General features: G+C 38.9%; 1 protein-coding gene across 1 annotated transcript; it reads right to left on the bottom strand.

The window, feature by feature from the left end:
* Positions 1 to 1,219: 1,219 nt before the first annotated feature.
* On the bottom strand, positions 1,220 to 3,034 carry LOC131249676 (uncharacterized). Its single transcript, XM_058250454.1, has 3 exons — positions 2,890 to 3,034; positions 2,468 to 2,759; positions 1,220 to 1,418 (listed from the first exon to the last, which is right to left on the bottom strand). The coding sequence occupies exons 1-3, from the start codon at positions 3,032 to 3,034 to the stop codon at positions 1,220 to 1,222; spliced, it is 636 nt and encodes a 211-aa protein (XP_058106437.1).
* Between the last annotated feature and the right edge of the window lie 20,107 nt (positions 3,035 to 23,141).

The following is a 23,141-nucleotide window of genomic DNA, read 5'->3' as shown; positions in this document are numbered from 1 at the left end:
ACGGTTGCCTACCGTCTGATGAGGGTGATTTTATTTTTATTTTTGTGAAATGGGCACTAAGGTGGTCATTCATTAACCAAGAACATATAAAAAGATGAAAATTCTGTTCATATTGGAAATGCATTTATCAATCCTGATTAGGAAAAGAGAATATAAATTAAATTGAATTACCTGATTGTCCCAGTCAGTTCTCCATGTAAGTTAAGATAATGCAAGAGTATGAACAACCGTGCTGAACAACATTCCAATCCAAATCCCCTACAAAACAAATAACATAATTAAGAAAACCAACCTCCTATTGCTGCATTTAGCAGTTTTTTCCGAGCAGTCGTTTGGCAGCATAGATTCTTGGAAGTTGGGATTTTCAATAGTGGATTTTTGAACAACATTCCAAACAACCTTGCACAACATAAAAACCAAATCAAGATGCATTGAAAAAAAAAAGAAAAAAGACGTTGACCTTTGTTAGCATCTGCTTGCAAAATGAAAACATGGCATGGTCATGGAGAGTTGGATGATATGACAATAAATTATTAGATTCAAAGATTTTGCAATGTGTCGTTGATCTTTGTCATAACCTCAACACTTAAGCATCAAATTGTGATGTGGTTAAAATTTGCATTTGTAAATGCAACTGTGTTAGATTCTTCAAATATTAATTCCTTAGGTTTTTCACTTAGTTCTAGATGGGATCATAACCCTGCATTTGCAAAATCATATTCTTGAAATTTAACCAAACTAAAAAGAAAGTGATGAAGCAAGATCAAAACGAACTCAACTCTGAAATTTTCTGTGCCAGCTAGAAAGAAGTCCAAAAAAACGTTTACAGCAATATACAAATGGAATTAGATAGAATAGGATATATAATCCATAAATGGCATACACCATATAAGGTTATCAAGTGTAATCACACAACTGGAGGAAGGGCATCTCACCCAGAAATTCCCCATCGCAGGAACCAGGCAATAAACTGCAGTGATATTTCATAAAAAATCATCATAACATCATGCATATGGATCTGCAATTTATAGCACAGCCTTCTAGTACATTCTGGAATGTCTGTCTTTCTATCACATGCTGAACGACTCCAAAACTCCAAATATAGAAATAAATTCTACACAACAACTAATCCCAAAAAACTTCAAGATACCTGATACCTGCTCTTCAACTCCAGATCTCTCACATAGAGCTTCTCTCTCCCTCGATTTCATTGCAGTCCCTATTTCTCATCTGTCTGAGAAGAAAAAAAAAAACTGATAAAACGACCACAAATATGAGAAGGGTGGAAATAAAATAGAATCTTCACCACTTTGCTTCTTCCAACAATGGTTTGCAAATGAGGACTCATGATAGAAATCAAGATGACAAGCATTCCGTTGAGTTGAGTGATGCCAAGTTCATTTGGGAATGTATTATATCTATACATTAAAAAAAAAATTATTGATATTTATTTAAGATTCCAAAAGGAGGAAAAAATTAGTTAGAAGTGGGAAATATATAATTTATTCCCAAATTATCATAGAGGCCCACTTTCTTGTAATTGAAATTATTCATTTAGCAGGCCTCACCTCATCATAGTTGGTGAATGATCCAAATATGCCCACCAGATGGCTCCAAAATTCATCAAATGGACTTTTTTAAAACCATACATTTCAAAATGCAAGCTAGGACCATCTGAAGAATGAGGGTTTACGGAGTGGGCCTATCTCCTCTGAAGATCAGCCCCATTTCTACCCTCCCAGAAAGGTACCAAGAATACACTGATTGTGTTGAATCTGCAGCTGATTCAACACATGAATGGGCCTTCTAAGGCCACAAGGTGGAACCAGTTTAGACAAAAAATCTGTTCCGGTCTATGGCCATTCCACATCACGGAATGACAGAATTCATAAACTATGCTTTCCAACCGTTCCACATTGCAGACTGAATTTGTGAAACATGCTTTTTATTATATGTTTGGGGTTAGGCTCTCTTGATTTTCATAGGAAATTACAAAATAACAGAAGAAAGAAAGGGGGAAAAAAATCAGTCACAGCCGAATGAGTAGTTCATGGTCGTTTTAATTTCTAGTAACGCCAACAGAAATTTTCCTTAACGAATTCCTCTGAAAATCCCAAGAAGGGAAAAAAAATTTTGAAAATTTACGGATTAACATTTGCATGAGAGATTTGAAATGAAACTCATCATTTCATCAGCTATAAATAAAAAAAGAAAATTGATGAAGAAAACCAAAATTATCGATATATATTTCACAATCTTCCATGAAAATTACTGGTCTAGTCCCTCAATGGCATTCTCTTTACATATCCACAAGCAAATCACACCCTAAATTCCTGATATTTACAAGCAAACTATGAACGTGAGAAGAATCTCATATTACTATTTAAAAATATAAATAAATAAATAAATAACTTAATTTTACCAGAAATATAGATAAAACCAGAAGATAAACCCTGACTAATTGTACCTTTTCCTTTTCTTGCTCATCTGATCGTCTTCTGCTGCGATTTTCTCTTCAGAGAAGTCGCTCTCCTCCATCTCCTCTTTCTGCCCAACAGAATTTGTTTCTTGACTCGGATTCTCACCGTTCAAAGCCACATCGTCATCGGATCGAGCATTGGACAGCACATCGAGAAGAATGGAAATCGTTGTAGAAATTGTGATTCTCTGCGATTTCGTCATTGTCCTCCAGTAGGAACTGCTCCACGTCATCAATACACGAAGAAAGGTGAGAGCTGAAATCCCATCGCCATTGCTGCCTGAGGGAGATGAAAGGAGGCAGAGAGAGCGGAAGGGAATCAGAGAGGCCGGAGGGGGTGAGAGAGCGAGGGGAATTGGGGGCACAGAGAGAGAACGAAAAAATGGGAAGCGGATTGATTGCTGTAATACATGAGTTGTGTCGTGCGGAGACGTGCATTGTCGCTCCTCGATCTCCGAATTGTACGAAGAGTTCAAATGAGATCAAAGCTAGGTCGGACGGGGATTTGCTGCAAAAGCCGTTCTCAATAAGTTTCTTCGCTGGGAGGTGGGCCATTATGATGTTTTTGTGAAATCCATATCGTTCATACATTTTGAGGGGTCATTTTATTGTATGCTACCAAAAATTTGTATGCTACCAAAAATTTGGTGGGTCCAAAACTCAAGTGAGCTGCACGAGAGGAAATAGCGGAGATTCAATGACCATTATTTAAAACATTTATATGACAGTTTTATATCAAGCCTCATTTTTGGATTATGTTATAAAAGAATCTTAAATAATAGATGAACGGTCAGGATGTATTGTATATATGCATCAAGGAAGATCACAGAGTAGGTGCAACTTGTCAAAAGCAACATTATAAAGGTAGGAAATTTCTTTCTACATTTGAAACGGCTGAAAACCGTACCAAACTTTGGACTAAGCCTGTTCCTAAACCAAAGGTATACCCATTTCAAATTGGTAATTTTAATGTAGTGAGGTGATGCATAGTGGATACTGAAATGGAGTGTTACAATTGTTTGTTTAAAGTGACCTAGTATAAAACAAGGCATGCATTGGATACATGTGTAGGATGAGATGGACATGAGCCATGATTAGTTTCTAAAGTATAAAGAAAGGGCTAATAATGGATTTCGAAATAGAACTCATTTTTGTCTCATGTGCATTGTTTTATATGTGCTAGCTCATTTTTTTGTCACGTAGTAATTGTCCTATTTTGTGATAATTTATATGTTATAGAAATTGGACTTTAGGCCCACATGGGGCCAAGTCCAATGAACCTAACACCATAATGTTGCTTTTGTTACATGATACGTAATTTTGGCTATGAATTCAATGGGTCATATCTTACTAACAGAGTGTTGGATCGGCGTACGGTTTTCACTGTGGTGACTGCAACGATGATGCGGTCTACATGACAGAGGTTTCAAAGGCATGTAGAACAAATCACTCAGTCAAATGGTTTTAGTGAATCCAAGGTCACTCCTTTTAGTCCCAAACATATGTGAATACACACATGGATATGCACTCAAGTCGAAAAATCAAAGGTAATGGCCAAGGACGTCCAATTTCCAGTTGGCAAAAATCTGAGACGTTACACTAAGGCACTTCAGCTTGACCGACATTGGTACAAGTGTCCCGCATACTCTAGTTACTATCGGTTGTCCGAGTTCAACTCGGGTTGAATGAAAAAGTCAAGAACAGGTGATTTAAACCCGACCACTCCTTAGTTCAGGTGGTTATTCGACGTTCTCAAGGTGGGAAGTAACCAAGTATCGCTACAATTCTGAAGTTATCATGTTATTCTAGCGTAGTATTAATGTCACACCCACACAGATATTTTATCAAACACATGAGTACTAATAAGTCTACACATCTATTTAAATATCACAGTTAGCACATGAGCATCATTCAACATCACACTTCTACCTAGGCATTCCATCGAGCATGTAATCAACAGTAAAAAGATAAATCATGTCAATCAGCCATTTCATCGAACTTGTGAACCTTAATAAACAGTTTTAACAAACAACTTGCAATTAATCTCAAGATGGAAACATATAATGAATTAATGAAAAATGCTTACCACACACGATTATTAACTGGACCCTTAAGGGTTGATAAAAGGCAACCTAGGGATAATGGTTCGTACCTTTGCAGTGATCAGTCTCCCGATTTGACATTTTCGAGGATAGGGTTTGGTGGAAAGCGTCAGAACCTATTTAACACACAGAGCTTGTATGGGATTTGAGAAAGGAATTTCGATTCGCACTAGGGCTTGGAACAAGGGTCGAATCTCACCTTTTGTTATGCAAGAGAACTTGAAAGAGGTTCTGGTTGCGGCAAAAAGTTCTCATGAAGGAGAAGAGAGCAATCCTTCTTGATCATTCCTTCCTTTGCACTCTCTTCTCCTCTTGCCTCCTTGCTTCTTTCCCTCACAATTTCCTAGGTCAAACAGCCAAATTCGTGTAAGGGGAGAGGATGTGAGAAATAGAGTATTTATAGTACCAGTTTGGGTGTAAATAGCCTTAATGGCACTTGGTCTCTCATACTAACTCTATGGGCGGTAGTTTAAGCTAGTAGGGTCCCATGGAGGCATACAGGTTAATCCGTGCCCTCAGGTAGGTGTCCCAATAGTGGATAAGCGATACGATGTTGCAATTCGATGATAAGGCGCACCAATAGACTTGGAAGGCCTCAACTCTGATTGACAGTGACCGATCGCCAATTGGGTTCCAATTTGTACGGATCCGGACAAGACAACAACCTTAATGGGTGCCTCCAATTTGGCCATCATTCGACAGTTAAAATGTCACAAGTTCATGATCAAAGTAGGGTGCTAGTCTTTCTTAAATTTTAAGTTATTGCCTTAGTTATTTGCACTCCTCATGCACTCAGCTTGCGAGCCTAAGTTAAGCAACTTCTTGCCAGCATCTTGACCCAACACTCGCGATGGGCATCAAGCCCGCCAGAATGGATGTCTTCCCAGAATTTCAGGTCTCATGAGACGTTAACACACAATCCATAAACTAAACGGGGAATTGAGCCATCCATGGAAGGATTTGGTTCTCGGTGCCAATTTCAGGCCCTAGTTAGTATTGGGGTTAGCCACGCTTGCAACCTTACTGGCTCATGATTTGGTGAGGGCAGACATTAGACCCAAGTGTCCTAAGCCCACTAATCCCAACAAGTCAGTCAGCTTAATCTGATTAGTACGAAATTTTCCAAAACGTTACATATCCAAAGATAAAGTAGACTACACAAGAAATAGCAGTGGGACAATGATTTTCACAGTTAAAACGTTCATACGGCCACCGGCCACCTTAACATTTATTTTCCATCTAATCTGTTCATGAGGTCACAGAGACTTGGATGAAGAGGAAAAACAAATTTCATATTGATCCATAACTGCTGTGACCCCAAAAGGGTTTCAGTGGTAGACGTTTAATTCCCGGCTGCTTTTTGTGGTGTGGTCCATTTTATTTTTGGCTCTGTCTTATTTTTCTACTCAAGCCTTAAAACGAGCTCACCAAATGGATGGACGGTTTGGATATGACACATACCTCGTTATGGGACCATCAAAGCCAGTACCCCAGCCGCGTCCCTTCGCATTTTCCCAGTTCAGTATTGTTATTTCCGATGGAGATGGGCGGACATCCCGTTCAATGGATCTGATTAATATTTAAAGAGTAATGATCTTTTCGTGCACATAGTAGGTACCCGTCCCCATCAACACGCTCATCTGGACCGTTCACTAGGTCACAACAATTTGGTAAATCTATTTTTTGGGTCCCACCTTGAATTGTCTATGATTCTAAAGAATAACTTTCTTTACCAAGTCAATTCTCTCCAAGGATTCCCATCATGGTTTGAAAATGAATGGATGTGAAAAAAAATTAAGTTCAAATTAATGATGGATTGATCATCATATGGGTTTTAATTTTTCTTTCTATTATAAGGAACGTATAATAAAATTAATGGACGGTTCAGATCAGTCGAATAGACTGTTTAAGTGTCCTAATGCAACTAAAAGTACTGTAAGTTATAACTTAAAAGCTCTCCGGGCCCTTCCGGGCCCTGCGTCTATGTCTAATATAAAAAAATAAAATAAAATAAAATAAAATTGATAAGGACGGTTGGAGGGAGAAGCGCAATGCGTCCTGCCCCCTTCCGAACGGACTCGCCCGGGCAGCGGCTCTGTGGGGCCCACTGCTATGTATGAGTTTTATCCACGCCGTCCATTTATTTTTGTTTTTTTTCATATTATTTTATGGCATGGTTTAAAAAATTAAGCAGATCGAAGGCTCAAGTAGACCACACTGGGGATTGAATGCTTACCATTAAAAACTTCTTGGACCCCGCAGAAGTTTTGATCAAGATAATATTTGTGTTTTCCTTTCATCCAGATCTCTATGACCGTATGAATAGGTTGGATGGAAATTAAACATCACCGAGGGCCTTAGGAAGGTTTGTGGGTGTCACTATCACAGCTGTTTCCTGTGGTGTGGTCCGCTTGAGAGTTGGATATGCCTCATTTTTGGTGTCACAAAATAAATTGATCTGAAAAAACGTTTGGACGGGGTGGATGAAACTTATACATTACAGTGGGCCCCACAGAGATCCTGCCTAGACCGAACCCGTCCTGGCAGGGGGGCAGGCCGCAATCCATTTCAGCGGATGGGTATATTGACCAAGTACTCATTTTGTAACCGGTTATGGATAAGTGGGACCACAGATGAGCTGAGTAAGTGGACCCCACCTGGATGCGAAAGGGAAAAAACCGTTGACAACATAGACATGGCAACTGAAGATAGCCATCCGGCTTCTCAAATTAACCGTTCAAATCCTCGGCCCCACTTACTATCAGAAAACGCCCAAGCCCGATTCAATCGAGTGATCCTAAACTCTGATTAACGGACATCTTTTGGTTGATTTTGGACCGTTGAATATTTTCATTATAACCATCCAGCCAACTATCGGAAGTTGGGATCCTCAGTTCACTACAAAACTTTGGTTTATGCCCATCTAAAATGATGCTCATTATTTGGACGGTTTGGATTGACATAAATGTATGAAACGTCATCGGATCCTGTGACCTTTTCTCACTGAATACGACCCAAAGAGTTTGTTTTGACGTCCATTAAACGTCATGATTCAGTGAGCGGCCAGAATACGTGTCAAAGATCCGTGCGTACGTCACACATGTCAGAAATCATAACCATTCATCAGGTAAGCCGCACTGTAACATATCATGTACCAAAGAAATTTTTTGATAGTCAACGGATCTCCGCGAGTATTGAGAAATCTACGACTGTTGACCCCACCTTTTATCCATTGGATATTCATGAAACAATACAAACTTAACATACTCACTTAGACCTCCTCGTAGGACGACAAATTACAGGATGAAAATACCCTCCTTTTCACAGAAACAGATTGGCTACTCCGCTGCCAACCGCCAATGGCAGATCGTCATGGTCTGTGGGCCCCACCATAATTTATGCTTTTCATCCATGCCGTCCATATATTTTTCCGGATCATTTTATGGTATGAGACAAAAAATGAGGTATATCCAAATCTTAAGTGTACCACATTACAGGAAACAGTGTTGAATGAGCGTCAACCATTAGAAATCCTCCCCCATCTAAGTTGGGGCCCACTGTGATGTTTGTGAGAAATCCTCCCCGTCGAAGTTCATTCATAGGGTCACAAAGACCTGGATGAAGATGAAAAACAAATTTTATAATGATCCAAAACTTGTGTAACCCCTAAAAGGGTTTCAATGGTAGATGTTCAATTCCCCACTGCCTTTTACAATGTGGTCCACTTGATAGTTAGATCTGTCTTATTTTTTACCTCAAGCCTTAATTCGAATTCGCCAAATAGATGGACGGTTTGGATATAACACATACCTCATAATGGGACCCACAAAAATTGGTGGGGATTACAACAAGGAAAAAGAAGGGGAAAAAAAAAAAAGAAGCCAGCGAGTTGGGGTCGACCGGGTTGGGCGGGTCAGATCTGGTCTATCGCTACGGATTATAACTGTAGCCAAAACTGTAGTGCTATACACTTTTTTCTTTTTTTCTTTTTATTTTTATTTTTATTTTTTACATGGAGAACGTTTTCTCCCTTACATTTTTCTATAATACATAATTATGTAAATATGTATATATAAGTATATAAAAATATTTTTCTATCTTTTAATTCATTTCGTTGTCTATTTATTTAACAAGCATATCTCCTAAACTAGAATGATTTACTTAACTTACCACATATGATTTTGGGGTAGGAGAAGCTAATTTAGCCAATCAACCTAGTTATTTTTCAAGATTCCATTGGGTCATTGGTCGAAAATCCATTTCATTCAGTTCGTGGTCAATTTGAATCACTTCATGGTCAAACTAGAAATTTAGTGGGGCAAACATGAAATTGAGCAAGGCAAACATGAAATTGAGCGGGGAAAACTAGAAAGAACTTCATTTTTATTATATTTCAAAATAGGACTTATTACATTAGTTTATTATATTTCAATTACGTGCTAATATTTTTGTTATTACATTAGTTTATTATTTCAATTACGTGCCAATCCATTATGTGCTAATATTTTTGTTATTACATTAGTTTATTATATTTCAATATAGGACTTATTTTTGTTATCTATGATTTTATTAATTATATACGTGATTATTCATCATAAAGAATTTCATTTTTTTCTTTAAAAAACTAAGCTAAAATATAGGACTACTCCTTTAAAAAGTCATGTAGCATAGCACGCAGTCTATTTGGGAGAGAGAAATCCGGCATATCTTGTTAGCTTGAGTCCTTGAAAATGACGTGGACAAATGAGACCCGACATTTGCCCCGGTATTTTTCTTATTTGCCCCGCTCATATTTCAGTTTGTCTCGCTGTTTTTCTAGTTTGCCCCGCTCATATTTCAGTTTGCCCCACAGTTTTTCTTGTTTGCCCCGCTCATGTTTCAGTTTGCCCCGCTGTTTTTCTAGTTTGCCCCGCTCATATTTCAGTTTGCCCCGCTGTTTTTCTAGTTTGCCCCACTTATATTTCAGTTTGTCCCGCTGTTTTTCTAGTTTGCCCCGCTCATATTTCAATTTGCCCCGCTGTTTTTCTAGTTTGCCCCGCTCATGATTCAGTTTGTCCCGCTCATATTTCAGTTTGCCCCGTTGTTTTTCTAGTTTGCCCCGCTCATATTTCAATTTGCCCCGCTGTTTTTCTAGTTTACCCCGTTATTTTTCTAGTTTGCCCCGCTCATATTTCAATTTGACTCGCTATTTTTCTAGTTTACCTCGCTCATATTTCAGTTTGCCTTGCTGTTTTTTTAGTTTGCCCCGCTCATAATTCAGTTTGCCCGCTCATTTTTCAGTTTGCCCCACTGTTTTTCTAGTTTGCCCTGCTCATATTTCAGTTTGTCCCGCTGTTTTCATGGTTGCCTAACTCATTTTCATGTTTGCCCCACTGAATTTCTAGTTTGCCCTGCTCAATTTCCCGTGGTATAATCCACTTAATCTTTTGATATGCTTCAATTTGGGGGCTAAACCCCTTAAAATAAATGGAAAAACGGATGGACGGCGTGGATATACTACATACATTCAATGTGGGCCCAACTAAGTTTACTTAGTACAATGGGAGCATACTGACTAACTTAGTACGCAATCCGATTATGCTTGTTACGCCCCACAATAGTGTTTTATTTATAATACATCATGTTTATCGGATTATGTAATACTCTTTCGTTTTCATCGCAATATGTATACACCAAAACCTCATATGTAGAAGGGAACCTAGACATTGAGGGAGGGAACCTAGACATTCAGCGGGACAAACATGAAATTCAGCAAAGGAGACATTAAATTCAGCAGGGAAAACATGAAATTCAGTGGGGAAAATATGAAATTGATTGGGGAAAACTTGATATTCAGCGGGGAAACATGAGATTCAACAGGGCAAATCATTAAATTCAGTGAGGCAAACTGGAAAATCAGCGGGGGAAACTAGAAGATCAACGGGGCAAACTAGGAAATTAGCGAGGAGCAGAGGAAACTAGAAAATCAACGGGGAAAACTGAAAATCAGCGGGGCAAACTGGAAAATCAGTGGGGCAAACTGGAAAATCAGCGGGGGAAACTATAAAATTAGCGGGGGAAATTGAAAAATCAGCGGGGCAAACTGAAAAAATGAGCGGGGCAAACATGAAAATGAGCAGGGCAAACTTAACAAATAATTTCGTGGCTTGAGCCGAAAAATCTAAGCATACCTAATGTTCAAATGGACCACACCACATGAAATTTTGAATTGAACTTCTAATGTTGATCATTTCTTAGGGGCCACAGAAATTTTGGATCAAGCTTATAATTGTGTTTTCTATTAATCCATATCTGTATGATCTTATGAATAGGTTTGATAACAAACAAACATCACTGTTGGGCCAACTATGGTTTCGGTGGTAGAAATCATTATGCCCACTATTTCCCGTGGTATGATCCACTTAGACCTCCTCGTACGGACGACAAATTTCAAGACGAAAATACCCCTCCTTTTCATAGAAATGGACTGGGTCGTCGGTGGTCTGTGGGCCCCACCATGATGTATGCTTTTCATCCATGCCGTCCATATATTTTTCTGGATCATTTTATGGTATGAGACAAAAAATGAGGTATATCCAAATCTTAAGTGTACCACATTACAGGAAACCGTGTTGAATGAGCATCAACCATTAGAAATCCTCCCCCGTCTAAGTTGGCCCACTGTGATGTTTGTGAGAAATCTTCCCTATATAAGTTCATTCATAGGGTCACGAAGACCTGGATGAAGCCGAAAAACAAATTTCATAATGATCCAAAACTTCTATAACCCCTAAAAGGGTTTCAATGGTAGACATTCAATTCCCCACTGCCTTTTTACAATGTGGTCCACTTGATAGCTAGTTCTGTCTTATTTTTCACCTCAAGCCTTAATACGAGTTCGCCAAATAGATGGACGGTTTGGATATAACACATACCTCATAATGGGACCCACAAAAATCGATGGGGATTACAACAGAAAAAGAAAAAGAAAAAAAAACGAAAATGAAGTTAGCAAGTTGGGGTCGACCGGGTCAGAGAACAAAAAAAAAAATAAAAAAACTCAACCAGCGAGTTGGGGTCGACCGGGCTGGGACCCGGTCGACCGGGTCAGAGCTTGGCCTATCGCTACGGATTATAACCGTAGCCATAACTGTAGTGCTATGCACTTTTTTCTCTTTTTTATTTTTTTATTTTTATTTTTATTTTTTACATGGAGAACATTTTCCCCCTTACATTTTTCTATAATACATAATTATGTAAATATGTATATATAAGTATATAAAAATATTTTTCTATCTTTTAATTCATTTCTTTGTTTATTTATTTAACAAGCATATCTCCTAAACTAGAGTGATTTACTTAACTTACCGCATATGATTTTGCGGTAGGAGAAGCTAATTTAGCCAACCAACCTAGTTATTTTCCAAGATTCCATTGGGTCGATGGTCGAAAATCTATTTCATTCATTTCGTGGTCAATTTCAATCACTTTGCGGTCGGGTTGGATCGAGTTGAAAGTCGGGTGGGTTGGTTCGGGTTAGTGCTCAACCCTAACCCAACCCAACCCAATCTTGGGTTGGAAATTCTCAATCCAAGCCCAACCCAAGAGGGCTCGACAAGTTGATTGGGTTGGTCGGGTGTATACGTGCTAATATTTTTGTTAGTTTATTATATTTCAATATAGGACTTATTTTTTGTATCTATGATTTTATTAATTATATACGTGATTATTCATCATAAAGAACTTCATTTTTTTCTTTTAAAAACCAAGCTAAAATATAGGACTACTCCTTTAAAAAGTCATGTAGCATAGCACGCAATCTATTTGGGAGAGAGAAATCCGGCATATATTGTTAGTGTGAGTCCTTGAAAATGACTTGAACAAATGAGACCCGACATCACTAGCGTACCTTCTACACAAACAATCCACACTCAATTATAATTTATAAATAACTAATATATTGATCGGGTTCGGGTTAGGTCGGGCAACTTGAGACCTCAACCCAAACTAGAAAAATAGCGGGGCAAACTAGAGAAACAGCAGGGCAAACTGAATTATAAGTGGGGCAAACTAGAAAAACAGCGGGGCAAACTGAAATATGAGCGGGGCAAACTAGAAAAACAGCGGGGCAAACTACATTATGAGCGGGGCAAACTAGAGAAACAGCGGGGCAAACTGAATTATGAGCGGGGCAAACTAGAAAAACAGCGGGGCAAATTGCATTATGAGCGGGGCAAACTAGAAAAACAGCGGGGCAAACTGAATTATGAGCGGGGCAAACTGAATTATGAGCGGGTTAAACTGAATTATCACAAAATAACATTTTTTTCAGAAGTAATATCTCAAAATACTGTAGAAAAATAAAAGCTCTAAACACTCACACATAGAATCTAACAAAATTGAATATCACAGATTAACATTAGGCATGTTTTGATATAAGGAATGAAATTCTCTTGCTTCCGACAACAAGCATGAATTCCCAAAAAAGAATCTTTAAGTGTTCTAGATAGTTTATCTCATGTGCCTCTTCATGGATTGGTGATGGATAAAAAATCTCCCCCATAAAAGAATCCCAGCCATTCAACCATCAGACTTCTTTTCCAATAGAAAACAAAATCAACAATATTTAAGTAAAAAAATGACCATCTTGACCCTTTCAGGTAATAGTTTCTGGCCCAAAACAAAAGACACCCCACACTCAACATAGGCGTCTTTATGCTAATGTTAGTGGTTTTGGAATTTTGAGTATTCATGATGTTGAGGTAACTCTTTAAGTAGATATAGATTAACTCATGATATGGCCTGTTCAACTGATATTTTTCCTGTTTTATGGTTGCTACACCAACAAGCTCGTAGCAATTCGATTAGTTAAGACAGAGAAAAGATTTAAAGTCTCCCAACTTATACTTTTCAATATCTTTGGAAGTTTAAAAAAGAAAAAGAATAAAAAATCAGTAAAAAAAATCATAGCCAAACATACATGCAATTGGAGATTTAAATGCGTTAGAGAGATCTAGAAATGTGTTGGATTGAACCAAAAGGACTTCATCAGGACACTTTGGAAAACTTGGTTCGATTTCATGCAATTGTTCATGAGTGACCGTAGGATGAAAAGTTGGACCGAGTGTCAACAGTGCCTTGTCTAATTAGATCGGAGTGTTGAACATGAGGTCATTGACCAGTCCCGACAACAGCACATCTAGATCTTTGATGAATGACTCTAGATAGAAAGCTAGAGCAGATGAAGAAGAAGATGTGGCCATTGAGATAAGGAAATTGGAAAATTTTGATGCAAGAGAGAAGAAGCAAAGGTAAAAGAAGAGGCGCACAGACTTAGTCTTGTTTATGTATCGGCGACAATACGTGTGCATTAATGAAAGGATGATCATGACTCCTCGTACGATACGATTTTATATGATGTGTCACATGTACAACTCAAAAGGATGAGGCAAAGGATATCTTTCGGTATAGTTTCAGTCAGGTAGAATGAATGGGCAGACAATATGTGGAACAATGATCGATTACATTTATTGTATTGGACAACGGAAAAACGTCGCTTTCACCTTTTTACCAAAGGCGAACTGACGTGGGGGAAATGATGTAGCTTATTTCTGGCCATTTTGGAAAAATCCAATAGGAGAGCAACATGTGGCATTGTATGAGAAATAGGATATGGATGAAAAGATCTTCAAGATATGTGGAGTGCTTTTGTAGAATCATAGCTGACGTAAGTTCAATTTTACACATTAGTAAATGGTCGACAAAGTGATATGGCTGAGTTATTCAAAAGTCTAATGAACAAACCACTGTAGTAATGAGAGAAGGATTTGGAAAGAACAAGCTACAAGAAAACTCTATAAATAGTTGAGGAATCCAACAGAGAAAAAAATGCAATATCCAAACACAATACAATAAAAAAACCAACCAATCTATCCATTTACTTTTATTCCAGCTTATCCTAGAAATAACAATAATCCAGTTTGCCCCGCTCATAATTCAGTTTGCCTCGCTGTTTTTCTAGTTTGTCCCGCTCATAATGCAGTTTACCCCACTGTTTTTCTAGTTTTCCCCGCTCATAATGCAGTTTACCCCGTTGTTTTTCTAGTTTGCCCCGCTCATAATTCAGTTTGCCCCGCTGTTTCTCTAGTTTGCCCCGCTCATAATGTAGTTTACCCCGTTGTTTTTCTAGTTTGCCCCACTCATAATTCAGTTTGCCCCGCTGTTTTTCTAGTTTACCCCGCTCATAATTCAGTTTGCCTCACTGTTTCTCTAGTTTGCCCCGCTGTTTTTCTAGTTTGTTCCGCTCATATTTCAGTTTGCCCCGCTGTTTTTCTAGTTTGCCTCACTTATAATTCAGTTTGCCCCGCTGTTTCTCTAGTTTGCCCCGCTATTTTTCTAGTTTGCCGCGCTCATAATGCAGTTTGCCCAGCTCATAATTCAGTTTGCCCCATTGTTTTTCTAGTTTGCCCCGCTCATAATGCAGTTTATCCCGCTGTTTTTCTAGTTTGCCCCGCTCATAATTCAGTTTGCTCCGCTGTTTCTCTAGTTTGCCGCGCTATTTTTCTAGTTTGCCCCGCTCATAATTCAATTTGTCCCGCTGTTTTTCTAGTTTGCTCCGCTCATACTTAAGTTTGCCCCGCTGTTTTTCTAGTTTGCCCCGCTCATACTTAAGTTTGCCCGCTATTTTTCTAGTTTGCCTCGCTCATATTTCAGTTTGCCCCGCTGTTTTTCTAGTTTGCCCCGCAATTTGGATGCTTTACATAGTAAAAAGGGCCCTTAATGACACGTGAAGGGCTACCTACATGTGCGAAGGGCTACCTACGTGAAGGGCTATACAGACACCAACCCGATAAAACTTACGTTGGGCTTGGGTTGAGGTCTCAAGTTGCCCGACCCAACCCGAACCCGATCAATATATTAGTTACTTATAAATTATAATTGAGTGTGGATTGTTTGTGTAGAAGGTACGCTAGTGATGTCGGGTCTCATTTGTCCAAGTCATTTCCAAGGACTCACACTAACAATATATGCCGAATTTCTCTCTCCCAAATAGATTGCGTACTATGCTACATGACTTTTTAAAGGAGTAGTCCTATATTTTAGCTTGGTTTTTAAAAGAAAAAAATGAAGTTCTTTATGATGAATAATCACGTATATAATTAATAAAATCATAGATACAAAAAATAAGTCCAATATTGAAATATAATAAAATGCAATTATGAGCAGTTTGCCCCGCTCATAATTCAGTTTGCCCCGCTATTTTTCTAGTTTGCCCCACTCATAATGCAGTTTTCCCCGCTGTTTTTCTAGTTTGCCCTGCTCATAATTCGTTTGCCCCGTTATTTTTCTAGTTTGCCCCGCTGTTTTTCTAATTTACCCCGCTCATACTTAAGTTTGCCCCGCTGTTTTTCTAGTTTGCCCCGCTCATATTTCAGTTTGCCTCGCTGTTTTTCTAGTTTGCCTCACTTATAATTCAGTTTGCCTCGCTGTTTTTCTAATTTGTCTCGCTCATATTTCAGTTTGCCCCGCTGTTTTTCTAGTTTGCCTCGCTTATAATTCAGTTTGCCCCGCTGTTTTTCTAGTTTACCCCGCTCATATTTCAGTTTGCCCCGCTGTTTTTCTAGTTTGCCTCATTCATATTTAAGTTTTCCCCGCTGTTTTTCTAGTTTATCTTGCTCATATTTCAGTTTGCCCCGCTATTTTTTTAGTTTGCCCCGCTCATAATTCAGTTTGCCCCGCTGTTTTTCTAGTTTGCCCCGCTCATATTTCAGTTTGCCCCATTGTTTTTCTAGTTTGCTCTGCTCATAATGCAGTTTGACCTGCTATTTTTCTAGTTTGCCTCGCTCATACTTCAGCTTGTCCCGCTGTTTTTCTAGTTTGCCCTACTCATATTTCAGTTTGCCCCGCTCGGGTGGTAGACTCTTACGAGTTTCAACACCTGGTCATGCGTTCGAGTATCCGTAGGTGGTGAAATTCCACTAGTGTGAGTGTGTGGGGGTCTGTGTTCATGTTTCCCCTGCTAAATTTCATATTTCCCTCGATCAATTTTCTAATTTTCCCCACTCAATGTTTTCTCAAAGCGATCATTTTTTATATATCGCAATGGAGAATTCCATCGTTTATAGTTGAAAAGAAGAGTCAAAAGAAGTTTTCCAATCTGATGGAATATTAGAAAATAACTAGGTTGGTTGACTAAATTAGCTTCTCCTACCCTAAAATTATATGTGGTAAGTTAAGTAAATCATCCTAGTTTAGGAGATATGCTTGTTAAATAAATAGACAAAGAAATGAATTAAAAGATAGAAAAAATATTTTTATATACTTATATATATATATATTTACATAATTATGTATTAGAGAAAAATGTAAGGGGGAAAAAGTTCTCCATGTAAAAAATAATAAAATTTTTTTTTTTTTTAAAAAGTGAGAAAAAAGTGTATAGCATTATCGTTATGGCTATGGTTATAATCCGTAGCCATAGGCCAAGCTCTGACCCGGTCGACCGGGCTGGACCCGGTCGACCCCAACTCGCTAGTTTCTTTTCTTTCTTTTTTTTCTTTTTTTTTTTCCTTTTGTAATCCCCACTGATTTTTGTGGGTCTCATTATGAGCTATATGTTATATCCAAACCGTTCATCTATTTGACGTACTCATATTAAGGCTTGAGATGAAAAATAAGACAGATCTAGCTAGCAAGGGGACGACACTGTAAAAGGCAGTGGGGAATTGAACCTCTACCATTGAAACCCTTTTAGGGGTTACAGAAGTTTTGGATCATTATGAAATTTGTTTTTCCTCTCCGTACAGGTCTTTGTGACCCTATGAATGAACTTAGACGAAGAGGATTTCTCACAAACATCACAGTGGGCCCCACCTGAGTTCCCATCGCCGGACCGTCCGTCAGCGCTCGTCTCTGCATGCCTGCACGAGGAAGGCAGGGGTATTTTCGTCCTCAAATTCGGTGTCCGTACGAGGAGGTCTTGGTGCGTATGTTAAGTTTGTATTGCTTCGTAAAAACCACTGGATAAAAGGTGGGGTCCACAGTCGTAAATTTCTCGCGAGTATTTCCTCTGCCCGACAGGGAGCGGAGTAGATGCAGCCCCTCACCGAAGACAGTGCGCAGCCCTTACTGTAGGGCCCACCCTGATATATGAATTCCATATCCACTCCGTCCATCCGTTTTTCTAGATTATTTTAGGGCCTAACGGCAAAAATGAAGGAGATCCAGTTCTCAGTTGGACCATACCATAGGAAATAGTGGTGATTGTCCATTAATGGGCCACAAATTTTTTCATCAAGCTGATATTTGTATGTTTTTTCCCCTTCATCCAGGTTTATTTGATGGGAAATAAACAATACAGAAACGCTACATTGGGCCCAATGGTAGGACGTTCAATCACCACGGTTTCTTATGGTATGCTCCACCTTAGTGTTGTATCTTATTCGATTTTGGGCTCATGCTCTAAAGTAATGGGGAAAAATGGATGGACAGCGTTGAGGTAGAATGCATACATCAAGTTGGGCCACACGGAAAGGGCCGCATATAATCCGCTCCTTGTTGTATCTAATGTCTTAAATCTAATCCGATTCTGCGTAGATTTTTCGTGCAACAGCGAAAGTGCGGGATTTGTTTCCAATTTTGTTTATAATTCTTTTTTATTTTGTTTGGGATTCTTCTTAAAACTATATATATATGAGTCTAAATGGAATTGGGAGATATTATTCTAATGGATTATAAGGTTTTTTTTAAATGATTCTAGGGTTTGCAAAAGATGTAGTAAAGGTGAGATTCAAGCTTGTTTGAATCGGGTAAGTCTTTTCTCTTTATAATTTCTACTTTCAGAGTGAAAATCTGTCTCTTTGTGTTGTGGTTTTTCCTGAAAGGGTTTTCCACAGTAAATCTTTATGTTTTGTTGTGTTTGTTTGGTGCTCTTGGATTGTTATCCTAGATCCATTTCTATGTGATTCCGTAGCACAATCCCCAATAAGTGGTATTAGAACTATCGTTGGGGCATCGATCTGGATCTACAGGATTAACATCAATGGGAAATGTCAAGTTTGATATTGAGAAGTACTCAGGCAAAAATAATTTTGAGTTATGGAAGATTAAGATGATTAGCCTATTAACCAATCAGAGCAAAGCTAAGGCTCTTGAGAAGCGAAAATCGACTATGAAAGATGAAGAATGGGATACTCTTGATAGTAATGCTTTAGCTTCTATCGTTTATGTCTCACGGATAAGGTTTTCTATAATGTTTTGAGGGAGAAAATTGTGGCTAGTTTATGGGCGAAGTTAGAGGATATCTATGCGAAACAATTCTCTGAAAATCGCGTACACTTGAAGCTACAGTGGTATAACTTTAACACGACAGAGGGTGGAGATCTGAATGCCCACATCAGCAACTTTAACAAATTAGTTTGCAAACTACTAGATATGGAGGAAGTGATCAAGGATGAGGAACAAACATGTATGTTGTTGGATTCTCTTCCGGCATCGTATGAGTCATTTAAGAACACAATATGCACCGCAAAAAAAAAAAAAAACCTTGAGTGTCGACACCATTATCTCGGCCCTTTAAGGGAAGGCCATGAGAAACTAAACAGCGGCATAGGGACATCTTCCGATGCACTGTTTACGAGGGGAAGAAATTCTAAGCGAGGTACAGGATCTTCAAGACCTATTTCCAAATCTAAGGGCAAGGGCAAAGAAAAATTAAAATGCTGAAATTGTGGGATGACTAGACACATAAAAAAGAATTGTACCAATCCTAAAGTGAAAAAATAAAACTCAAAAGCTTCTTCTAAGAAGGCCAATGTTGTCATATCTGATGAAGAGACAAGTGGTGGTGATGTTCTGTTTATCTCTATAGTCTGACACTTGTATAACAATATTAGAGATGAGTGAATCATTGACACAGGAGCATCATATCACATGACTCCCTATCGGAGTTGGTTCACCAATTACAAGGAATGCGATGGTGGACAGGTTTTTATGGGCAATGACAATGCCTGTAATGTTGTAGCCATTGGTACTGTGAGCATCAAGATGTTTGATGGGATGGAGCGTACCTTGACTGATGTCAGGCACATTCCTGATATAAAGAAAGGTTTGATTTCTCTCGGTGCACTCGAGGCTATAGGGTGCAAGTTCACTTGTATTGATAGTGTCCTTAAAGTTTCGAAAGGGGCACTCGTGATTATGAGAGTGCAAAGGCATGGAAACCTTTACAAGTTGATCGGAAGCACTTCAGCAGGTGAAGCGATAGCAGCTGTTGCAGATTTCACTTTTATACGTATATGGCATGCTCATCTGGGCCACATGAGCGAGCGGAGCATGAAGGTACTATCTGATCATTGTTTGATTCCAGCTTTTAAGAATTTTGATTTAGATATATACAAGTATTTTATATATGGTAAACAGTCTAGATTATCTTTTAAAACTGAAAAACATGTATGTAAGAGAGTGCTTGATTATGTGCACTTTGACGTATGGGAGCCATCGTTAGATGTTTCCATTGAAGGGTCGTCATGGTTTGTTTCATTCATTGACGACTATTTTAGGAAAGTTGGGTTTACTTCATGAAATGTAAATCTGAAGTTTTCACCATATTCAAACAACGAAAGATAATAATGGAAAACAGTCAAGGCGAAAGATAAAGGTTTTAAGGATTGACAAGTAGAGAATTTACTTCCACTGAGTTTAATGAATATTACATGGATGAAGGGATCATCAGGCACAACATAGTGCACCACACACCCAAACAAAACGGTGTGGCTGAGCGTATGAATTGGACTCTCTTGTAGAGAGTTAGATGCATATTAAGTAATGTTGTGTTAGGCCAGGACCTATGGACAGAGGCCATTAACACGTCTTTCTATTTGGAGAACCAGTCCCTGTCTACGGCAATTAAATGTAAAATCCTAGAGGAAGTAGAAAATGGTCATAAGCTAGACTACTTAGATTTGCGCATATTTGGTTGTGAGGCTTACTCTCATGTATCGTCAGTTGAGAAAGATAAGCTAGACTGTAGAGCCAAAAAGTATATTTTTGTTGGCTATGTTATTAGTGTTAAAGGTTATAGGCTATTCGACAAGGTCACACACAAGGTTATCACTAGTCGTGACATCGGATTTGATGAAAGCTCCCTATTTCACAAGGAGCAAGAGGAACTAGAAAAGGTTGATCGTAGATGTTCAGATTGATATAGATGATACTCAGACAGAGATAGATGCGCAAACAGAGGTACATGAGCAGCTGGAGCAGCCACCTGTGAGAAGGAACCCACCGCGTGATTTTAGGTTACCAGCAAGATAAATGGACAAATATAATATCGCATATGGCCTCATTATAGATGAGGGGGACCCGTCAACTATTCAGGAGGCTCTTAATGGGCCTGATGCAGAAAAGTGGAAGGCGGCTATGGATGATGAGATAGACTCGTTGCACAAAAATCACATATGGGAGCTGGTGGAGCTTCCATTGGGCCGAAAAGTGATTGGATGGAAGTGATTATTTAAAAGAAAATATGATAGATACAAACCGAGGTTGGTAGCAAAGTGATATGCTCAAAGAGAAGGAATCGACTTCACAGAGATATTCATGCCGGTGGTTAAACAAGTATCCATTAAATTCGTGTTGGCGCTGGTTGCCTAATACAATCTCGAGCTGGAACATATGGATGTCAAGATGTCAAGAATGCATTCTTGCATGGAAAATTGGAAGAACAGATTTATATGAAGTAACCAGGGGGCTACGAAATTAAAGGGGCAAAGAAAAAATTTTGCAGGTTAATGAGGTCGTACGACCTGAAACAATCGCCTAGTTATAAGAAATTTGATTCTTTCATGTTGAGTCGAAAATTTACTCGGAGTGAATACGATTACTGTGTCCATTACAAGACACTGAGTGATGGCAAATTCATCATCCTAGTATTATATGTTGATGCCAGTCATGATATGTTTGAAATCAACGTACTAAAGACTCGGCTATAAGAGACATTCGAGATGAAAGATCTAAGGGCTGTAAAGAGGGTTCTCTGCATAGATATTCATAGAGATAGGAAGAAGAGAAGACTTTTGTTATCACAGGCAGAATACCTTGAAAAGGTACTAATCAAGTATGGGATGGATCAGGTGTAACGCCCAAAAAATCAGGGGTCGAGGAGAAGCTCGGCTCCCGAGTTCCAACACTTCACTTATGCAACATAGATAATGATGATAAAATGTTGTCCATATTAGTGCATTAAACATGAAGGAGATTATACTAAATCAGCATATCATACTCAAGAGACAATTAGATTACACAAGTGGAAGACTGTGTTAAATATATAAAGCATATAAGTGGTTGTAAGTCCCCAGAGTATAAACATGATACCAGGTTAAATAATTACATGTATAGTTTCAAAATATACAAAATGACAAGTGTGATCTTCAACTAATTCGTATCCTTGTAGCCTCGTCAACGCAACTCCAGGTCTACATAGACCCGCCAGAGAGTTGCATGTAGGAGAACTCCTCCTCATCATCATAGAAGGTCGACTCCAACTCATAAGCCTTGTCATCATCTGAAACTACAATAGAGTCCAGTTGGTGTTTCAAAACACCGTCCCAGAGTGGGAGTGAGTGATCAACTCATTGGAGCTATAAGGCAAAGGTTAACATGTTCTCAATTCAGTCAAGTAGTAATGATAAAGTAATACAACAATCATGTCCTAAGTACTTTTGTTAATATAAGGATGATATATATTAACTACAATAGAGTCCAGTTGGTGTTTCAAAACACCGTCCCAGAGTGGGAGTGAGTGATCAACTCATTGGAGCTATAAGGCAAAGGTTAACATGTTCTCAATTCAGTCAAGTAGTAATGATAAAGTAATACAACAATCATGTCCTAAGTACTTTTGTTAATATAAGGATGATATATATTAATGATGCATGCCCTAGCCTGCACTCCCTTTGCGACATCATCTCACAGTCGCACATGTTAAACTCCCACTGTGCTCAACTCCCAACCCAAAGGCACATGCAATGCGATGTATGGTCGTGTTAGAAAAGTTCTTAATTAGACCTATTCATACAGCAGATTCGGAAAGCTAAGATACTTTCCTTTATATCAATTGCTCAAACGATGATCCATATAAGGTCGTCAATCCTAGTTAATCACATATGATAGGCAAGTTATAGGGCAACGTCACTCCTGATTTAAAAACAGTGGACAGGCAAGTTCAGGTCGCTACGGGAGGCTCGTCACCTTAGCGTAGGCCTAGTTTATACTCGAGGTCACTACGGGAAGGCTCATCACCTTAGCATAGGCCAACAGCTCGAATACAGTGTCCCATACCACCGTATTCGGCTCACGAGTTTGGGTTACTCACTGGACACTACGGGGAGGCTCGTCACCCCAGCGTAGGCCGACAGCTTGAACACAGTGTCCCATACCACTATGCCCGGCTCATGAGTCATAGCGAATCGTGGTACCAAGGTTAAACGGGCTTTTCAATGGTAAGTGGTACCTTAGATTCAGGCAGTAGCGTCCATATATGGTGAACATACATTAGGTCAATCAGGTTACTTGACAAGCTT

This window comes from Magnolia sinica, chromosome 6, assembly GCF_029962835.1.
Source record: "Magnolia sinica isolate HGM2019 chromosome 6, MsV1, whole genome shotgun sequence".
Classification (NCBI taxonomy): Eukaryota; Viridiplantae; Streptophyta; class Magnoliopsida; order Magnoliales; family Magnoliaceae; genus Magnolia; species Magnolia sinica.
The sequence above is the reverse complement of the archived record's forward strand: the minus strand, read 5'-3'. Positions and strand labels throughout refer to the sequence as shown.

What these genes read in the sequence shown, in the direction of transcription:
- LOC131249676 (XM_058250454.1), bottom strand. Translation starts at nt 3,034, where the DNA reads ATGGCCCACCTCCCAGCGAAGAAACTTATTGAGAACGGCTTTTGCAGC. An exon ending in CTCCGCACGACACAACTCAT is followed by an intron (nt 2,760 to 2,889) that starts GTATTACAGCAA and finishes CATCTCCCTCAG; the next exon opens with GCAGCAATGGCGATGGGATT. An exon ending in ATGAGCAAGAAAAGGAAAAG is followed by an intron (nt 1,419 to 2,467) that starts GTACAATTAGTC and finishes TTTAATGTATAG; the next exon opens with ATATAATACATTCCCAAATG.